Below are 23100 nucleotides of genomic sequence, written 5' to 3' on the forward strand. Positions count from 1 at the left end.
TTAAATTCCCTGAGCTCTTCATTCCACACTCTTCAGATGACTGTGGAGTTGTTCTCAAAGAAACACACACCAATTCAAAATTGTCCTGGTTACTTCAAAGCAGGCAGTGAAGGGTAGCCTGGGATAGAGAAGGCATTTCTCTAAAGACACTGTTCTTCTCTGAAGCCTCTAGTCACTTCTACTAAAGAAAATAAGCAAATGTTCAATGTAGAACTTTATTCAGCTCTTGACCATACAGTGAATGACTTGAAGATTCAACACTGTCTGCAGCCCTAACATGCTCTTAACAGTCAATCCAGTTAGATATATGGCATTATCATGACAGTCCAGATGGGAATTCAAAAGGTATCAAAATGATGAGGTATTGGAGTGGATTTTCCAGAAAGATCATCACTGAAAGGGATAAGACACGTTCACCTTCATGTTTCTCTTTGGCCACTATAGGTGGGCAAGGCCTGGATAAGCTAAAGGGTCAGTGTTTTATGTTGGACAGAAAGAGGATACAGAATTATAGCCTCTCTGTTCTCAGAAGTAATGAGCCAGAGAGATTCATAGTACAGTGTGGTCTGAAGTCAGAGGATAAAACATGGGCTTTAAAAGGTGCTTTTCCAGCTCTGTGACTGACAGATTAGGCCTCAGGCTAGAACTTTCCTAATCATCACCACAGCTAGGCATTTTTTTTTTTTTGTCATGCCATCTATTTCCTCTTTTTAGTCTCCTAACTAGGAGGAAAGAAGGTTGGTTTTAAGGGATTTAGCAGGAAGGAGCTTACAAACCATGTTGCCAGTTCTTGAAACTATCCCACAGGCCCCAGGTAGGTTCCCTGTAGGCCTGTTTCTCTCTGGGCATTAAATAATTCTCTTGTGCTTCTAACGGATCGCATGATTTTATTTCTTAAGAAACTTGAGAAAGTGTACAGCTTTGGAACTTTGTCCACCACTCAGTCATCTGCCCACCTAGGAGCTTTTGTGATCAAGTCAAAATCACAGCGTTAACCACTGGGCCTCAGGGCAGTACCCGCATCCTCAGATGATTGTTGTTGTACACAGAAAATGAGGGAATACAGCTAAGACGAATACCAGGGAGCTCCCACATGGCAGTTCCATTTTCATTCCTTCATAAAAATCCATAATAACTCATGGTTAGCAATCAACACAATCACTGTGCTACACCATAAACCACACATTCTGATCGACAGAAAATGAGAAGGATAATAATTATTATAAAATAAAATAACAATGATAATAATGCCATAACTTAAGATCTTTCATGTAGTCCAGCTACAGAATTCATACAAAATGGAATAATTTAATGAAACAATACTGCTCTCTGTATAAGTTAAACATTTTCCTTCATCCTACCTAAGAGCTATAAATTATAGACACTAAATTTTAAATCAATGTCTCAACATAAAGTGTAAACAAATGGAGGGATCAAGCAAGCAAAAGGAACTGCTCTAAATTCCCTCCTGCTTTTGCTTTTTGGCTGATGCAGTCAGTGACACTTGGAGGAGGGCGATGCTTTCACCTCTACTGGAAATGGTTTAATACCTGGTGTATAAGTCTTGCCTGATGTCCAATCTGATGCAGCGTCAAAGAGTTCAAACCATCCTCTCTAGGTCTTGAGCCGAGAAAGGGTGTTTGGCAGTGACTAATCCTGGAGACAGAAACTAGGCCAACATCTGTTTTTATATCAAATTCTAGATTAAAATTTCCTTAAAGCTGAGGCACCATGAGATACCTTGGTTTGTTTCTCAGAGCCCATGATCCTGGAGACAGAAAGGACTCAGGTCTTGGACAATATAAAATCTTTCCAATCTCTGCTTGGCATCAGTTGTTCTTTCTATGAATTTCCAAATCCAATTATTCAAATTTGCATGGAGCCAAATACATTTTACAAGTAGCATTTAACAGAAAAGCTATTATGGTGGGGGAGGGGCTGCCTTTTGCAAATTGCCTGTTTTGCCTTTTTTCTGACCGTGGCAGCCACTCACGAAAGCTTCTGGGGTTAGAATGAGTTAATACAAACATAGGGTATGGTCTGACATAGGGTATGGTCTGGGACTGGACATTGGGCAGACTCATACACCTCCTAGCTGCCTTCAAAGACTTCCATTTAAGTCAATAAAACTCTAGAAGACAAACAACCTGGTCCCAGGGAGCGGTGCTTCCCATCTTCTCCACGTAGTTAAACTGAGACATTCTGTGAATGTCCTTTCACAAATTGCACATTTGCTTTTCCAACACTGTTGTCTTATCCTCCTCTCTTCCTCAGGCTCTCCCTCCCCTGCCCCGTTTTTCCCTAAAAGACATAGTCAACAGGTGGGAAGGAAGTAGGATACAGGGAAATGACACTCAAGTCTGAAAAATCAACACACTGGTCAAGGTAACACACTTGCCAAGGTCATGACACTGACAGCATTAAAAAGTGGAATATTTGTCAAGGACAAGGTTGGACACTACCTGTAAGTCTCACTACCAAATGCTGTTTAAAACTTTAAAAATGACATCAGCTTCCACAAACACAGTTTTGAATACATGCCCTCAAAGACCTTGGATACAAGTAGCTGGTCACCAAACTTTTCTAGGTCTTTGCATCACCCATCTGGACAAGCTGGCTGAATTTAGTGTGGTCTGTTTACAAGTTACCTGGAATTGCTTTTCTTCTGCTGCTCTTTGTTTTCTAAAATGCTCAGTATGTCTTGCTTTGGCTCTTCTTCAGTCACTTACAGCCAAAAGAACTGGTCCCCTGTTCAAGTAGCAATAATACCTCCTGGTCCCACAAACTCCCAAGGATGTTGCTCCCAAATTTCACTTTTTTCCTTTCCTCCTTTTGCTGTCTTTTTTTTTTTTTTTGCAAGAAATTATTGTCTTTTTCTCTATCATATATAGTTCACTCTTTACAGTACAAAGTGTTAAAATGTCAAACAAAAATAAATATCAATGTTACAGTAGCTAGAATATTCAATAAAATAGATCCCTGCCATTCTTGATTGAAATGTTCAGTGAGACTTAATTTCATTTGGATATTTTTCTCCAGAGATTTGCGAAGTCTCATGTTCCTGTTATTGCAGCTCATTTCTAGGGGTAAGAAAGATGGGGCAGCTCTCCTCCCAGACACAAAAGCAGGAGGAGAGTGGGAAGAGTCTGGGGGTGGTGAATTTGAAATGCCAGTATAGTCATGAGATCTTCAGGGTGGGTGTTCTTTCATTACCAGGTAGCAGAGCTGTAGTGTTTATTGGTCCTGACTGTGGCATCAGAACACTCCCCATCTGAAGAGTCACAGTCCGATTCTTCAAACTGCATAGGATTCTGCAAAGTCAAGACAACATAAGACCTTAATTCCTTTCTCCAATTACTCAGTAAATGTATTTTGAACACCTCAGTAAATGTATTTTGAACAGGTCCTGTGCTGGGTTACTGGCTAACATAGATGAGACCAGACCCTGTCCTTGTGGGACGTATGGAGAAAGAAGACTTAGAAAGATGATGATGACAATGAAGAAGACGACAGTGAAAATAGTGTCCCACAGTCCCACATATATTGTTCACTATGTTCCAGACACTGCTGTGACTGCTTTAACATCTATTAATCCATTTCATCCTCTGTGAAATAGAGGCTGTTATCATGCCTGTATATGGGATACGGGAGCTGACCTACAGAGAGGTTAAGTGGCTCGCCCCCCATCACACAGTGAGTGAGTGGAAAGGCTAAGGTCGACATCTGGGCAGTCAGACTCCAGGGTCTACGCTTCCAACCATGATGTGACCCATCCTCTGAGAAGGCAGTACTGTATGTTAACTGAAGTGGTACATGTGCTCTGACAGCACGTAGGGGCTGGTGTGGACCTTGGGGAGGGAGGCAGATACCCTCAACTAGGTTGGGAGACAGGGTCAGAAGTGATGCTTGAGTTGAATCTCGGGGTGAAGGGTTCCTGAGCAGTTTTATGTTTGTGCTTCATTTGGGAGAACTACCCCATTTCGGGAAGCTCTATTATCTCTGTAGTAAGTCTCCTACATACGAATGAGTTCTGTTCTCAGAGCACATTTGTAAGTCCAATTTGTTCATTAAGCCCAACTAAAACAATCAGCTATACAGTACTGTACTGTAATAGGTTTATAATACTTTTCACACAGATAATATATAAAAAACACACAAGTAAACCTTTTTAATCTTATAGTACCGTACCCTGCAAAATACAGTAATACCAGCTACATCACTGCTGTTTTTATGCTTGCTTCCAGATATCCTGGGCTTGACATATCGATACTGTCCTACTGTACACTATATAGTGCTGTATAGTAAAATTACACAAAAGCACAACCACGAGGAGAAGGATGCACACACGTGACAATGTACGCCAGACACACGAGGTAACTTGAGTGATGGACATGCAAACGTGAAAGCTGGCAACTTAAAGGTCCGTATATAGGAGACTTATTATACTTCTACTTCCTTCATAGAGGAAGTTATTCTATCCTATATGTGTGTGTGTTTAGTCACTCAGTTGTGTCTGACTCTTTGCGACCCCATGGACTGTAGCCTGCCAGGCTCCTCTGTCCATGGGATTCTCCAGGCAAGAATACTGGAGTGGGTTGCCATGCCCTTCTCCATAATTGTAAAGGCCCTAGGGACTTGAGCATGTTCTAACACAAAGACCTCCAGGAAAGGGGACAGTGATGAGAGGAGAAGAGAGGAGAAGACCCCACCTCATAGCCACGTTCCTCCGCACATAGCTTGCCCAGAGACATCTGTGTTTTCACGCGACGCACAGCACACTCCTTGTCAGAGAGCCCGTCTGAATGTGAGGATATCTCAATGGGGATCTCCGGCGTCTGGGACAGCAGGTCATCAAGCTTCTCTGCCAGGCGATCTTCGAGTTTATCTGCTAACTCATCAGGGCTGTTTGAGTGGTCACTGGTATTTCCTTCCTCGCCATCAGACACAGAGAAATTCTCAGAGCTAAAGGTGGAATATGACTGGCAGCTGCTGATACAGCGATGGGGCCTAGAACCACAAAGAACCAGAGGAACTTAGTCCTGGGAACGGCTGTTTTTCTTGTCTGTTGGTCGCAGTCTTGGTGGGAGGTGATCTAGTTTTCTGCTTGCCCCGGAGGGAGAGCCAAATCCAGAAAGGAAGAAACTATTTAAAGCAACAGAGAGGGAAATCTGCGTTCCCCCTTTCGTTTGGTTTTCTATGCTTATGTGGCTCTACACAACGCTGCAAAGCTGATGGCTACCGCTGGTCTTTGGCAGGGACTGCACTTCTCACTGGGTACAGGGGCCTCGGAAGGCTGAGTGCTGTTAGGATCGACCCCTAACAGAAAGGAGCTTGGCAGGAACATTGACTCTGTAGCTGTGGGTACTGTCCAGCAGTAGGTGCTCACTCCAGGTAAAGTTGGGGTTTAGCTCTCATGAGACAAAGCAGGGAGGGGATTTATAAACCTTCCTCATTTCTCTCCCATTGTTTACAAAGGAGCCTAGTAAATAAGAATGCTGTTAGCTTACACTGTCTTCAAATAACAAAACAAATAATAAAAATGAAGACTGCCTCTCCCTCTGTCATTGCCTGACCTTCCTGTATTTCTTAGTACAAAGCGATTCCGATGGCCTGTGATCTGAGGTTGGCTAATGACCAGGTCAGGTGATGGGCCAAAGTGATGGCATCAAGAGTCCAGATGCAGGAAGCCCAGGTTGGAAAGGGAAGTTAAGGTAGGACTCACACAACTTCTCAAGGCTGGTAACCCAGAAGGGAGACAAGGGGAAGAATGTTATAATGGAAAAAGTAAAATCATAAGGTTTAAAACAAAATTTGTATCATAATAAGAAAGAAAGGTGGGGAGGCATCAGGTGGGCTGAGTTAATGGTGACCATAGGAACAAATGCTGGAAGTAATTGTGATGCCCATAAAATGGGGTCAGAGGATGAAAAGACAGTTATCCAGGGTCAATCTCACTGCAGAGGAGAAAACATAGTGCCCAAGGAAACAAGGTAGCAACGGCAGTGTGGTAGAATAACTCAGGGGTGAGAACAGACTTCAATTTTGTGCATGGCATATGGGCCCAGAATACAATCTGCCAAAGTATGGGGAGTCCCTTGGTCTCAGGAAATTCCTGGTTCTGGGCAGGTACATAAACCTTCTTGGGGTATTCTTACAGTCTTCCTCTTCAGGAACAGAATGCCTATCAGCAGAAAAGGCCTCCTGGGAGGAAAACTCCTTTCAATACTTCTACATGAGAGCAGCTGTTAATTCTAGGGGTAGGGTTGTATGGTCCTTCTTTGGTCCTACAAGCAAAGTTCTTATTGCTGGCTAGGCAGGAAGCTGTTTCTAAGGATGGGCTGAAGGAGGACCAACTTATTTAACTATACTTAACCTGCTGCTGCTAAGTCACTTCAGTCATGTGCGACTCTGTGCAACCCCATAGACGGCAGCCCACCAGGCTCTGCCATCCCTGGGATTCTCCAGGCAAGAGTACTGGAGTGGGGTGCCATTGCCTTCTCCAATGCATGAAAGTGAAAAGTGAAAGTGAAGTTGCTCAGTTGTGCCTGACTCTTGGCGACCCCATGGACTGCAGCCCCCCAGGCTCCTCCGTCCATGGGATTTTACAGGCAAGAGTACTGGAGTGGGGTGCCATTGCCTTCTCCATACTTAACCTGGTAAGGTATAAAATCCAACGCATGGGAAGTGCTATGGATTGAATTCTATCCTCTCCAAATTTATATGTTGAAGCCTTATCTACAGTGTGACGAAATTTGGAGATGGGGTCTTTAGGAGGTGTGTGTATGTGCTCAGTCACTTCATTAAGGTTAAATGAGGTCATATAGGTGGGGCCCTAATCTGATAGGACTGTGGCCTTATAAGAAGATGAAGATCTCTTATGCTCTTTCTCTCTCCCCTACCATGTGAGGACATAGCAGGAAGGCTGCTGTCTGCAAGCCAGGAAGAGAGTTTTCACCAGGAATCTTGGACTTCCCGGCTCCAGAACTGGGAGAAATAAATTTCTTCTGTTTAAGCCACCTAGTCTGTGGTATTTTGTTACAGCAGCCTGAGCAGACTAATACAAGGAGGTACACTAGAAACCAATAAAACTACCCATAAAACAGCACAGCCATCTCTCATAAACTGCCCACTATATTCTCCATTATAACCTTGAGTCATATTTATTTTCCCCATCTTTCAGTTATTGTTTAGTGAATTTGGATAAACTAGGATCTGCAGTGCATAGCCAGCTACCAAAATGGCCAACAGGAAAGCATGAACACAGTGGGTCCAAACTTCCCTATAAGGGGCTGTTAGAAAGTGGCCTGCGATGGAACTGAAGGTGTGGCAAACTCGGGGTTCTCCCTGCTTACACTGAAAGCAATCACATAGGTTTATTGGTTTTACCTCTGTCTTCGTGGAAATTCAACTTCACTATCTACTTCCCCTTCTTCCTCTTCAGAGGAGTCATCTCCACTCTGAGAAGAACAAGGAGAAAAGAGTCTCATTTCTCTTTCTTACATTCACACACACACACATGCACACACACATATGTACACAGAGACCCTGTAAAAGATTTAATTATCATCAGAGGCACTGAGAGGTAGCTTGCTGAGTGTAATTTTGAAAAGCATACCTCTTCACTCATTCATATAGCAACTTTCCCTGGGTGTCCATCCAGGCCTGCACGATGCTGGAGGACGCATAGAACTGGGTAAGGCTGGGTTATCTTTGCCCTCAGGGAGGTGAAGCTTCCATGAGAATGTCCACAGGTGAGTACTCAGGAGGGGAAACCAGAGACGAGGCCTTAGATTTGGGGGTGGTCTCTTGTAACCACTGTCACCAGTGGTTCTAGGCTCTGACACACAGACTTCAACAAGAGGTGGTCTTTCGGTTCTTCAAAGCCCAACAACTACTTCCCCTCTTTATGTACCAGTCACTTTTTCTCTAGTATTACAGCTGTTATGCTTACATCATCTCTACTGCTAAGACATACATCATTTAAGGTCAGATCCCATCTTGTTCTGTTTTATTCCTCCTCCACCATTAACACAACACTGCATACAATGTAGATGCTTAACATATGACTGAGTCAGCACGTAGGCATGGGTAAGAGAGTTCTGGCTGGGATATCTGAGGCCCCGTCACTGCTTGGGCTCTGTGGTTGATCTGGAAGGGTGTGTAAGTGTCTCATCTGAGAACACAATCTTCCCTTGAGGGAAGATTCCATTTCCCTTCAAGGGCACAGGAACAGCCCCACTTATGATTAACCATCATTAACCAGAGCACCATGATGCACAGGATTACAACAATCCCTTGGGAGGTGAGTAAAGTGGGTCCAAATAACTGTACCAAAAATTGAGCATAATTTGCTACACAATTGCTTCTGTTGTTTATGTTTCGGTTTTTTGGCCACGAGGCATGTGGGATCATAACTCCCTGACCAGAGATAAAACCTGCACCGCCTGTGCTGGAAGGCTGAGTTTTAACCACTGGAATGTCAGGGAAGTTGGAAGGATAATTTATTTTTAAAGTCAGTTCTAATAATCTATCGCTTTTACCCATTTGTCTTCTGATACGCGTTTTGAATAGGAAAGACAGGGATGGAGCTATTCTGCCTGTGGAGACAAGCACGTCCCCCTAAAGCACTCCTGGGAGTGGATGTCAGTAGAGAGATGTTGAGCCGCCCTGTGGGAGCGTAGTTCTAGGGAGGCCAAGTGTGTGAGGAGTGTGTTGCGTGGCCTGCAGACCCACAGATGCCTCAAAATGGCACCAGGATAGTTCAAAGATACATGTTACTTGGGAGTGGACTGGGGAGTGGGCTGATGGGTTTCTTCTGGGGGTGATGAAAAGATTCTAAAATCAGTTGTGCTGATAGCTGCACAACTCTGAATAGAAAAAACTGAGTTGTACACTTTAAACGAGAGAACTGTATGGTAAGTGAATTATATCTCAATAAAGATGCGACCAAAATATCTGACCCCATGGGGGTCAGAGCCGCAGAGAATGAACTAGCCCAAATCCACTGCACTACCAGAAACACGATGTATCCCCGGGAATGCTCAGTAAGTAGCAGCACTGTATGTGGAGGAGCAAGCACAGCTCTGAGACAGCGGCCCTCAGCTTCAGCTTCTTTCCTAGGAAATGTCTAGTTGACCAAAACATGCTCGTTTGCATTTCAGACACTTTCCTTTCTTCAGTGGAACTCCCGATGAACGAAGATGACGTGAAACAATGGTTAGAACTGAGTGGGTGTTTTCTGTGTGCTAAACACTTTTCATATATAGTGTTATTTTTCATTAGCAAGATGAGCTCATATTTTTGGAATGCTGCTGTATGCCAGGTTCTATTCTAAATTCTTTACATATTAACTCATTTAATCTTCACATCAATCAGTGAGGCAGGGTCCACTATTAGCCCCATTTTATAGATTAGAAACCGATACTCACAAAGGTACTAAGTGGAAGAGCCTGGTTTTGAACTCAGGTCTGTCTGACTACCAAGCTTGTGCTCTGACATAAGGTAGGAGACTTAGCCGGACTTCCAGCTAATAAACCACAGGCAGCCAGTGGGTGAGGAGGAGAGGAATAGGTTTTGGTGACTGAGAACTGGCTGGGTCTTGATGGTTAATGGTGGTGTTTTTCTAAAATATACTGGGAAGAAAGTGAGTTCCATGGGGGATTAATAAGTGTTATTTTTAAAAGGCAGTATGTCAAATAGGTGAGGCAAAAGATGGCTTAAAGGAGGTTACTGCATGCTTTCTCAAAGCCTGCTACTGCTGCTGCTAAGTCACTTCAGTCGTGTCCAACTCTGTGCGACCCATAGACGACAGCCCACCAGGCTTCCCCATCCCTGGGATTCTCCAGGCAAGAACACTGCAAAGCCTAGGATTTGTTAAACGTGTACTTAGGAATCTCCGAGAGGGAATGTTTCCAAAATCTGTTTTATAATGGGATTCTTCCTTCTTGTAACATCCTTAGGACCAGGCTAGGATAGTGGATTCCAACCTATTTTGATAACATAGCCCTAAGATACAGCTGTTTTTCTACTTATAAATTATATATACTTGAATCAGTGCCCTGATTCAGGAGTTGTATTCTTTAGTCTATCACCTAAGCAGTGTGGAAAGTATTAAAAGCAAAAATACTGCTATTTGTGCTTTTGTTATCTCATCCTTCTACAAAATGCATATTTCTATATATATTCTACAATGCATAGCATATGATAGGCTTCGACATTCCTCAAAGGCAGTGACGCACTGCTGTTGTCGTTACACCTTACCTTCTGAAGTGGCCTTGTTTTGCGAGGTAGCACTGGGGGAGTGATGTGATGAGAGACGCCAAGGGATGATGCAGACCGATAACCGCTGAATTCATTTTCTTCCATTTTCTCAGAACCCTGGGCATTTTCCAAGAGGGGATTGTGTGCTGGTGGCTTGAAAAGGCTGGGGCTCCTCCCTACCGGCTTGGCCGAGGGGACGTCTAGGGACCCATGCTGTTCTGGCCTGCACTGGAGGCAGGGGTCATAGGGGTCAGCCTGACAACAGCCCCAGGGGCCAGCCTGGCCCTTGTCAGGCTCAGAACTTCTCCAACAATCTGCCGCCATGGCCGTGGAGATGAGGTCAGGGCTAGAGCCAGGCATCTGTCTTTGAGAGTGGTTGCTGAGTGGGCTCCGCAGGGCTGCTGCAGGACCAAAGTACCTCAGGTTGTTGGCGCAGGTGGCAATGTCCTGTCCGTGCATATTGAGTCTGGGATGGTGACTCTGCGACATGGCAGGTGGGGGTTGCTGGTATTGCTGCTGCAGAAGATTATGGTGCTGGGGAGATGGGTACTGGGGCTCAGCTTGGTGGAGGGAAGTGGGATGGGGCGAATCCTCCTGGGCTGGCTGGTTTTTCAAGATGGCCGCAAAGTCACCGTGGCTGCCTCGGCTGTTCCCGCGTCGGTGGCGTGGTTTGCTCCGATATCGGCTCTTGCTGCTGGAGGAGGACAGTTTGGGACTTCCGGATAAAGGGGATGCTGTGGGAGCCACTTCCACACTGGGGATACCTTCAGATCTCAACAGATCTGGCCTGCAAGGAAAGAACAGGTTTGGTTTTAAACATATGAAAACTCTTTCAAGTTTGAGGAAAACTTGGTCTGGTGGTTGCCAGAGGTGGGGTGATGGGACTAGGGGTGGGTGATATGGGTGAAGGGGATCAAAAAGTACCAACTTCCAATTATGATACAAGTAAGTCATGGGATTAACGGCGTTGTAACTGGGGTTGACAATACTCTATTATGTATTTGAAAGTTGCTAGGAGAGTAAATGGGGCTTCCCAGGTGGTGCTGGTGGTAAAGAACCTGCCTGCCATGCAGGAGATGTGGGTTTGATTCCTGGGTAGGGAAAATGCCCTGGAGGAAGGCATGGCAACCCACTGCAGTATTCTTGCCTGAAGAATCCCATGGACAGAGGATCTACTGGTGGGCTACAGTCCACAGGGTCACAAAGAGTTGGATACAACTGAAGCAATTTAGCATGCATGCATGCATGCACAGGAGAGTAAATCTTAAAAGTTCTCATCACAAGAAAAAAAATTGTAACTATGTATGGTGATGGATGTTAACTTATTGTGGGGATCATTTTGCAGTATACACATATGTTGAATCATTATACCATACACCTGAAATTAATAAAATGGTATATGTCAATTTTCATTATTTAACCCAAATTTCAAATTTGGGTTAAAAAACCCAAACCCAGAACAGCTGAAGAGAGGTAGGAAAGCAGAAGCTCCTGCCACCCCCAACAAGGCTCTGGCTCCTCATCCTCTCTCCCCTCATAGTGGTCTCAAAGACACCTCTATTCAGGCCCCAGGGGGTTCCAGACCTTGCAGGGAAACTGCAGGTGCAGTCCTGCCTTCATCCTATGTGATAAGGAACCCAAAACCCCAACCATATTGGCTTCTGGTCTCACAGCTCATTACTGGTAGAATCTAGATGAACAGTCTCTCCTAATTGCCAGTCTGGCTTGTTGGACAGTCAGAGTACAGCCTGAAGGTATGTACAGATCACCTGGGAGCTTGTTAAAATGACTGCATAGGTGTGGGATGGGACCTCAGAGCCTGCCTTTCTAACATGCTTTCAGATGATCTCAACTGAGGACCACATTCTGAAAAGCCAGGCCTCACAGCAAATCAGTAGGCATCAGGCAGCAGGAGATGGTTTTTTTCTTCTCTTCCAGGAGAATTTCAGTTAAAGACTTGTCTTAGTACAGAAGTTCCAGCTATCACCAGTATATGATGAGGTGGATAGGGTACTGTGGGATTATCAGCATCTTCCTGTCTCAGATTCACAGCACTGTGGTCAGTTGGCCAACCTGTGCCACAGACAGCATCTGGGGAGGTCCTGGGGCTCTCTACTGAGGAAAGAGAGCCCTCCAAGGCCCAGTGAGGGCATCTATCAATATTTACGCAGTAACTGGCTATGGCAGGATCTAAAAGAGAACTTAGGTGAAAGTGTCCTAAGATAGGTGAAGGCTGCTCAACCTGGCAGTGCCAAATCACAGAATAACACTGATACAGCACACCCAAGTTTACACAGCACTTCACAATACACAAAATACCACCTTCCTACTATTACAATACCCATTTTACAGATGAGAGCACTGAGGGATCAGAGAGGTTAGTTGGCTTGTGTCCATCACAAAGCTAGGAAATGGCAGAACTCACAGCTTGAAGCCAAGTCTTTGGACACCAAGGAATAGTTCTCCCCATTCCAAGCTTCTCCATGTTATAAGGCATTTAAACTATCTTATTAGACTATACTCAATTTGTGATGGGCTTGGTGGATCCATCATGGTTCATCTTTTTCTGTCCCTAACTAAACACAAACTGAGGCTAAAAGATAGTGGATGGTTTCTCCTCTCTGATCACCTGAGGCCACTGGCCTGCTGACTTGATAATCACTGGACTGTCCAAATAATCTGAAACATAAATCCTTCAAAAGGCGATCAACAGAACTCTCTGCAGCTCTAGTACCCACTCTGAGTTGCCTTTCTAGACAAGTTCAGCTCATCGACTAAGCATCTACTGGTGCTATCAAACTTTCAAACACGTTTCTCACAGCTGAAATAAAAGTAAACACGAGCTCATACTGTGAACAATGAAACAGTACTATTTTCTCCCAAAGTGCTTGGTGTTTTAGCTGTTGGCAGACTGCAGAGAGGAGCCAGCAGGTGAAAGCTGTGCCCAGTTCACATACCAAAAGAAGGGAGTGGTGGGATTCCTGGAAGGGTTTGCCAGGTGCCAACTAAAAACAATTTCTCTAGAGCTTGACCAGAAGATGGTGAGGTGTGGTAAGTAAAAGCAAACCTGGGATTAATCCATGTAGTTATCCCTCAGTGGTTTAGATTTACATTAGTCAGGCTGTGCTGGGATGGTCACTGTTCTGAAAGTCTTAAAATACATGCTTGGTTTGCATTTTCTCACTACCTTTATTCTTACTGCATTTAAGGCACAGTCTTTCTTTTGCATTAATTTAGGATTGGGTCAACACTCCATTGATTGGGAGGAATTCCTCTAGCAGAGAGTTTGATTTAAAAAAACTGACTGGAAGAGCATTCTAACATTAAACTAGCAAGGGAAATGTGTTGTAATTAGGGGAAAGGGCATCTTTAAAAATTTTTTTTAACTTTTTTTTTTTTGAGCAACTGTGATTTCCTAGGTGATTTCACATGCCGTCTTATTTAAACCTCACAAAAGTTCCACACAGGAGTGGGATGAGGGGAACCAGATGATTAGATATAGGTAATTATCAAAGTGCCTGCTTTTGTTTTGGTGGTGGATTTACAGGCACTTATTACATTATTAAAAAGAACTAAATGAATAAATAAAAGTGAGACATACATAGACCCATGATGCATATTATACAGAACTCAATTCTGTTCACTAGGGGGTCAAGAAAAGAAAAAGAAAGTACACCATTTTACCGATGGCATTGAGAGAGATCAACCGACATATTCCAAATCACACAGCTTCTAATAGGATTTGAATCCAGGCCTGTCCGGCCCCCACTTCATTTCTCTTCACTGTTCCATGCTAAGATAATAAATATTGATGCCTTAGACAGTGATAACTGTATTCCCAGAGTCTAGGACACACTCTCTCCCACTTCCCTACTCTGTATCCAGAAGCAGTACCATGTGGCCACACTCACCATCATCTGATAATGTATTTTAGGGGCATATTTCCCCACTTATCTGAATAGTGTCAGTATAGATGCTCACCGCTTGGCCTGCATCCCAGGTCTGTGTGGCATGCCTTTCCTCTTCATGAGCTTCTCCATGGCATTGGGGTGGATTATTGGACGGACAGGATGTCGTTTGTAGGTCCCAGGATACTTCTTCTCCACAGCCTGCTCACGCCTGAAGAATGAAAGAAAAGGCCATGTGTCAGTCTTGCCTGGAGAATCCTATGGACAGAGAAGCCTGGCAGGCTACAGTCCATGGGGTCACAAGAGTTGGACACGACTTGGTGACTAAACCACCAGTTACCCCAGAGAGAAAAGGTGGGCAGAATGTTTTCACAGGTTTACTCCACCCACAGAGTCTGGCCACACTTAACAGATATAGGCTATCTGAATAACAAGGCTACTCTTCAGGTTAAAAAGGAAGAAAAAACAAAACTAAATTCAAACTAACCTGACTTCATTTTTTTTTTTTCTTCAGCTTGCAGATGGGACTCAGAGGCCAACCTTCCCTTCCCCTGACACGACTCATGAGATACCAAGCAAAGGTTGAAGTCCTACTTATTTTCAGGAGCTGCTATTAGTCAGGACCCCAGAGTTTCTTGCCATTCTCAGGAGAACACTGAACCACTTGCAGCAGTTGCTTTTCTTCCCTAGGGGGCGGCAAGCTCCCACTCATCCACACCAAGCTCCTCCTGAAATGAAGACCCCCCTCTTCCCTGAGCCACTAGGCAGGTTGAAACTGCAAAGTGCACGGTCCCCTAGAACCAGCTCTGTGGCGAGTCCACTCAAATGTGAGCCCCACCGGGGCAGGGACCTGTGCCTGGAACAACCCCCAAGCAGTGTTGGGTGGATGAGTAAAACAGCCACCAGTTTTGAGTAGCAGTAACCTGGACGAGTGTTACATCTTGGCCAACTGACAGACCCAAATCAATCAGGACAAACAGTGGTCCGGGCACGTACTTGATGAGCTCCTTCTCCCGCATCTCTAGCTGCAGCATGATGGCACTCAGTTCCATGTACAAATTATTAGCCCGCTCAAGTTTCCGCTCATAGTGCTCACGAATATCCAAAGCATGCCTATCAAAGAAAACACAGGAGCAGCGAAGCTGATGAATGTGGGGGAGAGCCAGGGGTCAGCTCTAATGAAGTAAGAACAGGATGGTTTATCTCAAAAGCACTTGCCCAAGGGCCCTCTAAATTTAAGGCTCGCTTGTCTGATGTAGTGACTCAGACAAGGTGGAGTGGGAGATGAGAAGTCCAAGTTTTCCACTTATTTGATTGTTAAGGGCCATATCCACTCATACAGAATAGGTAAAATCTGAGTGCAATTTATGTATAATTTGTAGCCTTTGTCCGTACACTATTTGGCAATATCTTAATAAGAATATGCTACCTGTTAAGGGAAATATGCAGTTAAAGCTAACACGATAATCCCTCATTTATACTTATCCATAGTATAGAGCTTGTTTGGGCTCCAAAATCACTGCAGATGATGATTGCAGCCATGAAATTAAAAGACGCTTACTCCTTGGAAGGAAAGTTATGACCAACCTAGATAGCATATTCAAAAGCAGAGACATTACTTGGCCAACAAAGGTCCGTCTAGTCAAGGCTATGGTTTTTCCAGTGGTCATGTATGGATGTGAAAGTTGGACTGTGAAGAAAGCTGAGTGCCAAAGAATTGATGCTTTTGAACTGTGGTGTTGGAGAAGACTCTTGAGAGTCCCTTGGACTGCAAGGAGATCCAACCAGTCCATCCTAAAGGAGATCAGTCCTGGGTGTTCATTGGAAAGAATGATGCTGAAGCTGAAACTCCAGTACTTTGGCCACCTCATATGAAGAGTTGACTCATTGGAAAAGACCCTGATGCTGGGAGGGATTGGGGGCAGGAGGAGAAGGGGACGACAGAGGATGAGATGGCTGGATGGCATCACCGACTCGATGGACATGAGTTTGAGTGAACTCCAGGAGTTGGTAATGGACAGGGAGGCCTGGCGTGCTGCGATTCATGGGGTTGCAAAGAGTCAGACACGACTGAGCAACTGAACTGAACTGAGTCTAGTGGTTATCTGTGTTCTACCCCTTAATAGATTATAAGCATCTTGGGGTCATGGGCTACCTCTTATAAATTTCTGATCTTTCATGTTACCTAGGGCAGCAACTGAATAAACAAATAGCATTGCTCCAGGGATCTTTGTTGCAGAGATACGATAAAGGAAGATAACAAAGGTGCAGGGAGACAGTAAGAAAGTGATACAAAGGAGGACCGACTTTCAGGGCAACTTTTAAAGAAAATAACAATAACCAGCAGAGGTGACAGGTGTGTAGAAGATGAAATGATTCACAGAAAGGGTTCCTATTAAATATCTGAAGACTTGGGAATAAGAAGGGAAGTAGGAGAGGTCGGCTGACCTGAGCTCTTCTCTGCGCCTTCGAATAAGTTCTTCATCTAATCGGTGGATACAGGTTCCTTCACTCTTGATCTTCTCAAAGTGCTTTTTCACTTCTTCTCTCCATTCAGCCTAGGTGAGGACAAATTAAGTTTTGTTAACTCCAGGAGTTTTAATCCTTGATATAACCATAGGACCCTGTACGAGACTTCCCCCCACCCACCCCATATGATTATACTGAAGAGCCTTATAGAATAGATGTTCAATAGTAAAATATCTCACATTAACGTATCTGCACGCCCTACCCAACTCTTCACCCCATTTTCTGTGTTTAGTCTAATACTCGATGCTGTCTTGGCCCCAAGAAACATTACAGCTGGCATGCTAGCCATCATCTCTGGAATAAAGCAGTTCAGTTTTAAGTCAAGATTGTGGTGGAGAGAGCCTGGCTAGAAAGAACAGCTCTGATAACCATATGGTACAAGCATGTGTCAGTCAGAATATGACCATTTTTACATTCGACTCTCTCCTGGGCTTTGTTTACAAAAATATCTCGAGAAAATATTTAGTATAGAAGATCCAAGAGGCATGAACAACAGGAGAAGAGGATAAAAATACGGGAACTTATACAGGAATCTGTGGGCTTCTCAGGTGGCGCTAGTGGTAAAGAACCCGCCTGCTAATGTAGGAGGTGTTAAGAGATGTGGGTTTGATCCCTGGGTTGGGAAAATCTCCTGGAGGAGGGCATTGCAACTCACTCCAGTATTCTTGCCTGGAGAATCCCACAGACAGAAGAGTCTGGAGGGCTACAGTCCATGGGGCTGCAAAGAATTGGACATGACTTAAGTGACTGAGCATGCATGCATGCATGCATATAGAAATTTGGGAGTGAGAAAGAAAAGAGGGAAGGAGAAGGAGAAAGAGCATGGTCAAAGAATTTAGTTGTCTGGAAAAAAATTTAGGAGAGGGATGGGTATCTAATATGTGATTTAAGTTTTTCAAAACGTAAGCCTCTTCCAATTTCCTAAATCTTTAGTAAAGCCCCTGACATTCACCTTGACTTTGGATGAGTGTATTTATTTAGTTTTGCTTTTTAAAAAAAAAAATAAAATAAAGACAGGTACTGAACTGCATCTTTGGGTCAATGACAGGACAAAGATAAAGGAACAACCAAAAGACGGCAGGGATGGGGGTCTAAAAAGCAGAGCCAAAGTGTCCATGTAATTCTAAATCTCCCGGAAGTTCACAAAAGTATTAAAAAGGACACTGGACTTTTCCATAAGGCGTGGTGTTTCAGACTAATTTCATCTAAATTTCAGGAGGCAGGAAAATCTCTGCAGGAATATAGTCTATAGACCATTTCTAGAAAAACAGCTAAAGGAGAACCTTCCTCAAATTATGTATGCACTAGTATCCCAAGAAGCTAATGAGATAATCTAAAATAATTTCCAGTGAAGGCTAAATATGTAACTAAATGTTTCTAACTGTATTGTCTTCCACAGCTCTTCTATCCTTTTAAGATTCATAAAAATGATCTCTCTAGACCCTGGAAGAAGTTATAGTTAAGTAATTGTGAAATTAGAGAAGCTTTCTCCCCAGATTTGCTGTTTCTCATTTATTTTTATAGAAGAAATTATATTACAATTATTTAGAAAGTGTTCATTCTGCCTATCTGTTTATAATATGTTAGATCTTCTATATATATATATATATATATATATATATATATATATATATATATACATGTTGACTGACCATTGGGAAGAGATTTCTGTCAGTTGATTTTCTGGCATCAAATCTGCCAAGCAATGTCATCAAAAAGCCAAGATCTAGAATGTGAAGCCCATTGTTTGGCAACAGTCTTTGACAATGGTGATGGCGGTGGTTTGGTTGCTAAGTCGTGGTGGCATCTAAGCAGTGAACACAGGTTTGGTTGAGCCCAGGTAATTCTGTTCTCTTAGCCACCAGATTAAAGTCACAGTAAGAGTATTTGAGTTTTAAGACTGACAATCAGGGTGGTTGGACCTAAAACGGATAAGGGAGGGGGCCAAGGGTGGGTCTTAAAGCATCCTCTATTCTGAAAATCATGTCAGTGGATCCTGACACTTTAACAGGGAACAAGAATATCTCCCTCTAGTGGTGAGGGATCAGATATTGCAGATCCGATTTTTTAAATTCTAGAGGAAATAAACCTCCTGACACCTGGCTCATGGAATGTGAAACTTAAAAGACAACCCTCTCAAGATTGAAACTTATTAAAGTAGATTTCCTCAAAAGAAATTCCCTTTGTGTGAAAACACCAAGTACTGATTAATAATAATGTGTTTTCCTCAAAGGTACTACTGTGTTACAGGTAGATGTTAATTTTGGAGTTCCATCACATATACTTAGAATCTTTATGTAATAGGAGTTCCAATTTGCACTTAATCTGCAATTTAGAGATGTCTGGGCATATCTAAGAAATGGAGGTGGGCAGGCTGAAGTCAGTTTGTACAGAGATTAAGGACTCTCTGAGAGAAAACACAAGGGAGGGAGGAGTCCTGGTGATTCTGACCTATAACAGTCATTAACATAGGAGTGGAGAGGCACTTCCTACTGTTCCACTAAAATACCAAGAAAACCTTGGGCCATAACTAGCACTATTATGTGATCTGTAACAAAATGTAACTTAACAGGGAAAGGACCATTTCATTGCATAAGCACAAGAATGTGCAAATTTGGAATCTGGAGAAGCCCACAGCTTTAGTTACTGCAAAAAAATAGCAGATCTTGGAGGGCGATGGCAGTTCCTTAAGGATAAGGCGGCATCCCATAGATGCCAGCTGGGGACTACAGTCTCTCAGCAGAAAACAGTACTAACCAATAAAGTAACACTCAGCAGATGCTAGGTGGAAGATTGCTGTTCTAGCCAGAGTCAGAGGAAAGGACGTGTGTGTTAGTTGCTCAGTCGTGTCTGACTCTTTGTGATCCCATGGACTGTAGCCCACCAGGCTCCTTTGTCGATGGGATTCTCCAGGTAAGAACACTGGAGTGGGTTTCCATTTCCTCCTCCAGAGAATCTTCCCGACCCAGGGGTTGAACCCAGGTCTCCTGCATAGCAGGCGGATTCTTTACAGTCTGAGCCTCCAGGAAAGCCACAAGGAAAGGAGGGCAGACATTAATACGAGGTTATCTGAGATCCCTACTCTTTACTGGGGATTTCCCCAAATCACATGTAGAGTGGAGGAAAGGAGTAGGGAGTGTTTCACAAGGTACCTAAGTCCAGTAAGCAGGTAAGGGAAAAATACAGTGAAATCTGGGTTATTATTGTGAATGGAATCCTCTTCATAGCACAGGTAAGGCCTGGGAAAGGCTGTAACATTTAGCACGTTTTTGTCTTCTGAGATATGTAACTAGTTTACTGAAGCTCTTGCACCCATACCTTGCTCCTCCTATCTCTCATAACAGAGGTGTCAAAATGAAGCTGAATTAATATATGAATGGATGAATAAGACAGATAATATTCATACAATAGAATACTATTCAGTCATAAAAGGAATGATTTGTGACATGCTACATCATTAAAGCTCAACATTCAGAAAACGAAGATCATGGCATCTGGTCCCATCATTTCATGGGAAATAGATGGGGAAACAGTGTCAGACTTTATTTTCTGGGCTCCAAAATCACTGCAGATGGTGATTCCAGCCATGAAATTAAAAGATGCTTACTCCTTGGAAGGAAAGTTATGACCAACCTAGATAGCATATTCAAAAGTAGAGACATTACTTGGCCAACAAAGGTCTGTCTAGTTAAGGCTATGGTTTTCCCAGTGGTCATGTATGGATGTGAGAGTTGGACTGTGAAGAAGGCTGAGCGCCGAAGAATTGATGCTTTTGAACTCTGGTGTTGGAGAAGACTCTTGAGAGTCCCTTGGACTGCAAGGAGATCCAACCAGTCCATCCTAAAGGAGACCATTCCTGGGTGTTCATTGGAAGGACTGATGCTGAGGCTGAAACTCCAATACTTTGGCCGCCTCATGTGAAGAGTTGACTCATTGGAAAAGACTCTGATGCTGGGAGGGATTGGGGGCAGGAGGAGAAGGGGACGACAGAGGATGAGATGGCTGGATGGCATCACTGACTCAATGGACGTGAGTCTGGCTGAACTCTGGGAGTTGGTGATGGACAGGGAGGCCTGGCATGTTGCAATTCACGGGGTCGCAAAGAGTCGGACACTGACTGAGCGACTGAACTGAACTGAACAACATAGATGAGCCTTGAAGACACGCTAAATGAAACAAACCAGACAAAGAAAGACAACTATTGTATGATTCTACTTCAGTGAAATATCTAGAGTAGGCAAATTCATAGAGATAGAAAGCAGAACAGAGTTTTCTGTGGGGAATAGAGAATGAGAAGTTAGTGCTTAATGAAGTAATGAGAAATTTTGAAAATTGATAATGGTGATAGTTTTATAACACTGGAATGTGATTTCTGCCACTGAATTGTACATTTAAAAATTTTTAAATAGCAAATTTTATAATATCTTTTACCATGATTTTTATAAAGTAAAGAAAAAAAGAAGCTTAGCTATGAGAAATGAAGAAGCAGGATGTTGAGGGGCTATGCTGCTGCTGCTACTAAGTTGCTTCAGTCGTGTCCGACTCTGTGCGACCCCATAGACGGCAGTCCACCAGGCTCCCCCATCCCTGGGATTCTCCAGGCAAGAACACTGGAGTGGATTGCCATTTCCTTCTCCAATGCATGAAAGTGAAAAGTGAAAGTGAAGTTGCTCAGTCGTGTCCGACTCTTGGCGACCCCATGGACTGCAGCCCACCAGGCTCCTCTGTCCATGGGATCTTCCAGGCAAGAGTACTGGAGTGGGGTGCCATTGCCTTCTCCGTTGAGGGGCTATAAGTAGTAGGAAATCTTAGATTCTGAGTCAGAAAGGTCTTAACTCTTGATTAGTGCATGAGTCCTCCTTACTGCCTCCCCCAGTGAGCACCAGCCTGTTTGTAGGACCTACTTGCTCATGATTAAATTACTCTTAAGGCAAAACAGTCTATCCCTCTAATGAGCTATCTGTCTCTGCAACTCCCAGCCCCGGAGTTTCTGGGTGGTCACAGTGGCACTTGGTAGTCAAGAAATTACACTTGCTCCTTGGAAGAAAAACTATGACAAACCTAGGCAGCGTATTAAAAAGCAGAGACATCACTTTGGCAACAAAGGTCCATATAGTCAAAGCTATGGTTTTTTCAGTAGTCATGTATGGATGTGAGAGTTAGATCATAAAGGAGGCTGAGCGCTGAAGAACTGATGCCTTCGAATTGTGGAGCTGGGAAGACTCTTGAGAGTCCCTTGGGTAGCAAGGAGATCAAACCACTCAAGCCTAAAGAAAATCAACCCTGAATATTCATTGGAAGGACTGATGTTGAAGCTCCAATACTCTGGCCACCTGATGTGAAAAGTCAACCTATTAGAAAAGACCCTGCTGGGAAAGAAGGCAAAGAAGGTGGCAGAGGATGAAATGGTTAGATAGCATCACTGGACATAAATTTGAGCAAACTCTGGGAGACAGTGAAGGACAGAGAAGCCTGGTGCGCTGCAGTCCATAGGGTCACAAAGAGTCGGACACGACTTAGTGACTGAACAACGACAACGGTGGCACTCAAAATGGTGCGAAGACGAGGGTTGTAGAAGAGCTCAGAAGCAGGGCACAAGAGGCACCTAGCAGCTGGGACCTGGGGCCAGGCTAAAATGTTTCTAAAGACTTCTATCAAATGTAATTGAACACCAGGAGCAATAATTGTCTACTTGGAGAGATGGTTTATTGTCCAGGAATGAAGCAATAGCTTTGGCAGAATCTAATATTGTCCTGAAATTGGTTGCTTTGTTCATCTGTTCTATATATGCTGCTTCTTTATACAAGTGCTGTTGATGAGAAACAGATGAAGCATGTTCTCTCAGGAAGACATCAGCTGGGTTCTTGGCAGCACCCTTGACTGACAGTTTGGGGGGAAGGTGGTGACCGGCAGCTAAACAACTACTGGTTGATGACTGATGCGGGGAGAATTCTGGCAGCAGGCAGGAGGGAAGGCCTCAGGTACAAGAGGGCTATCAGTAAGCAAAACTATGCGCTAAAAAACTAGTTCTTGCCCATCATGGGAGGATAATTTGTCAAAACACAATTAATAAGAGCTCCCTAGCTGCCATTCTTATCCATCTCAGGAGTTCATCAGAAAAAGCACCCAGAACATACAACCTCAAAGAAGGCTTAATCTTTATAGCTTTGTGGGAGATGAATAATAACATCTTGCAATCAAACAGCTCTCTACAGTTTCCAGGGCACTTGCATGTTTATTATCTTATCTGATCCTCATCAAAACTCCACAAGGAAGGGAAAACATGGTTATCTTCAGTGTTTAGATGAGTTAGCTGAGGTTTATGGAAGTGTAATGATAATCCAAGGTCACAGGACAGGGATTTATGCTCAAAATCTGTTACTTTTCTCAGTACCTCCCTCAT

General features: G+C 43.7%; 1 protein-coding gene across 4 annotated transcripts in view; it reads right to left on the minus strand.

The window, feature by feature from the left end:
• Positions 1-2829: 2829 nt before the first annotated feature.
• MAP3K13 (mitogen-activated protein kinase kinase kinase 13) overlaps positions 2830-23100 on the minus strand; it is a 156637-nt gene continuing 136366 nt past the window's right edge. For all 4 annotated transcript variants that reach the window (XM_070372110.1, XM_070372128.1, XM_014480663.2 and 1 more), the window contains 7 exons: positions 16617-16726; positions 15165-15281; positions 14242-14379; positions 10261-11047; positions 7387-7457; positions 4710-5007; positions 2830-3311 (listed from right to left, as the gene is read on the minus strand). In XM_070372110.1, coding sequence (XP_070228211.1) covers positions 3210-3311; positions 4710-5007; positions 7387-7457; positions 10261-11047; positions 14242-14379; positions 15165-15281; positions 16617-16726 — 1623 coding nt within the window. In that variant the 3' untranslated portion in view covers positions 2830-3209. The remainder of the gene's footprint in view (positions 3312-4709; positions 5008-7386; positions 7458-10260; positions 11048-14241; positions 14380-15164; positions 15282-16616; positions 16727-23100) is intronic.

Source organism: Bos mutus, chromosome 1 (genome assembly GCF_027580195.1).
Source record: "Bos mutus isolate GX-2022 chromosome 1, NWIPB_WYAK_1.1, whole genome shotgun sequence".
In the NCBI taxonomy this organism is placed as follows: Eukaryota; Metazoa; Chordata; class Mammalia; order Artiodactyla; family Bovidae; genus Bos; species Bos mutus.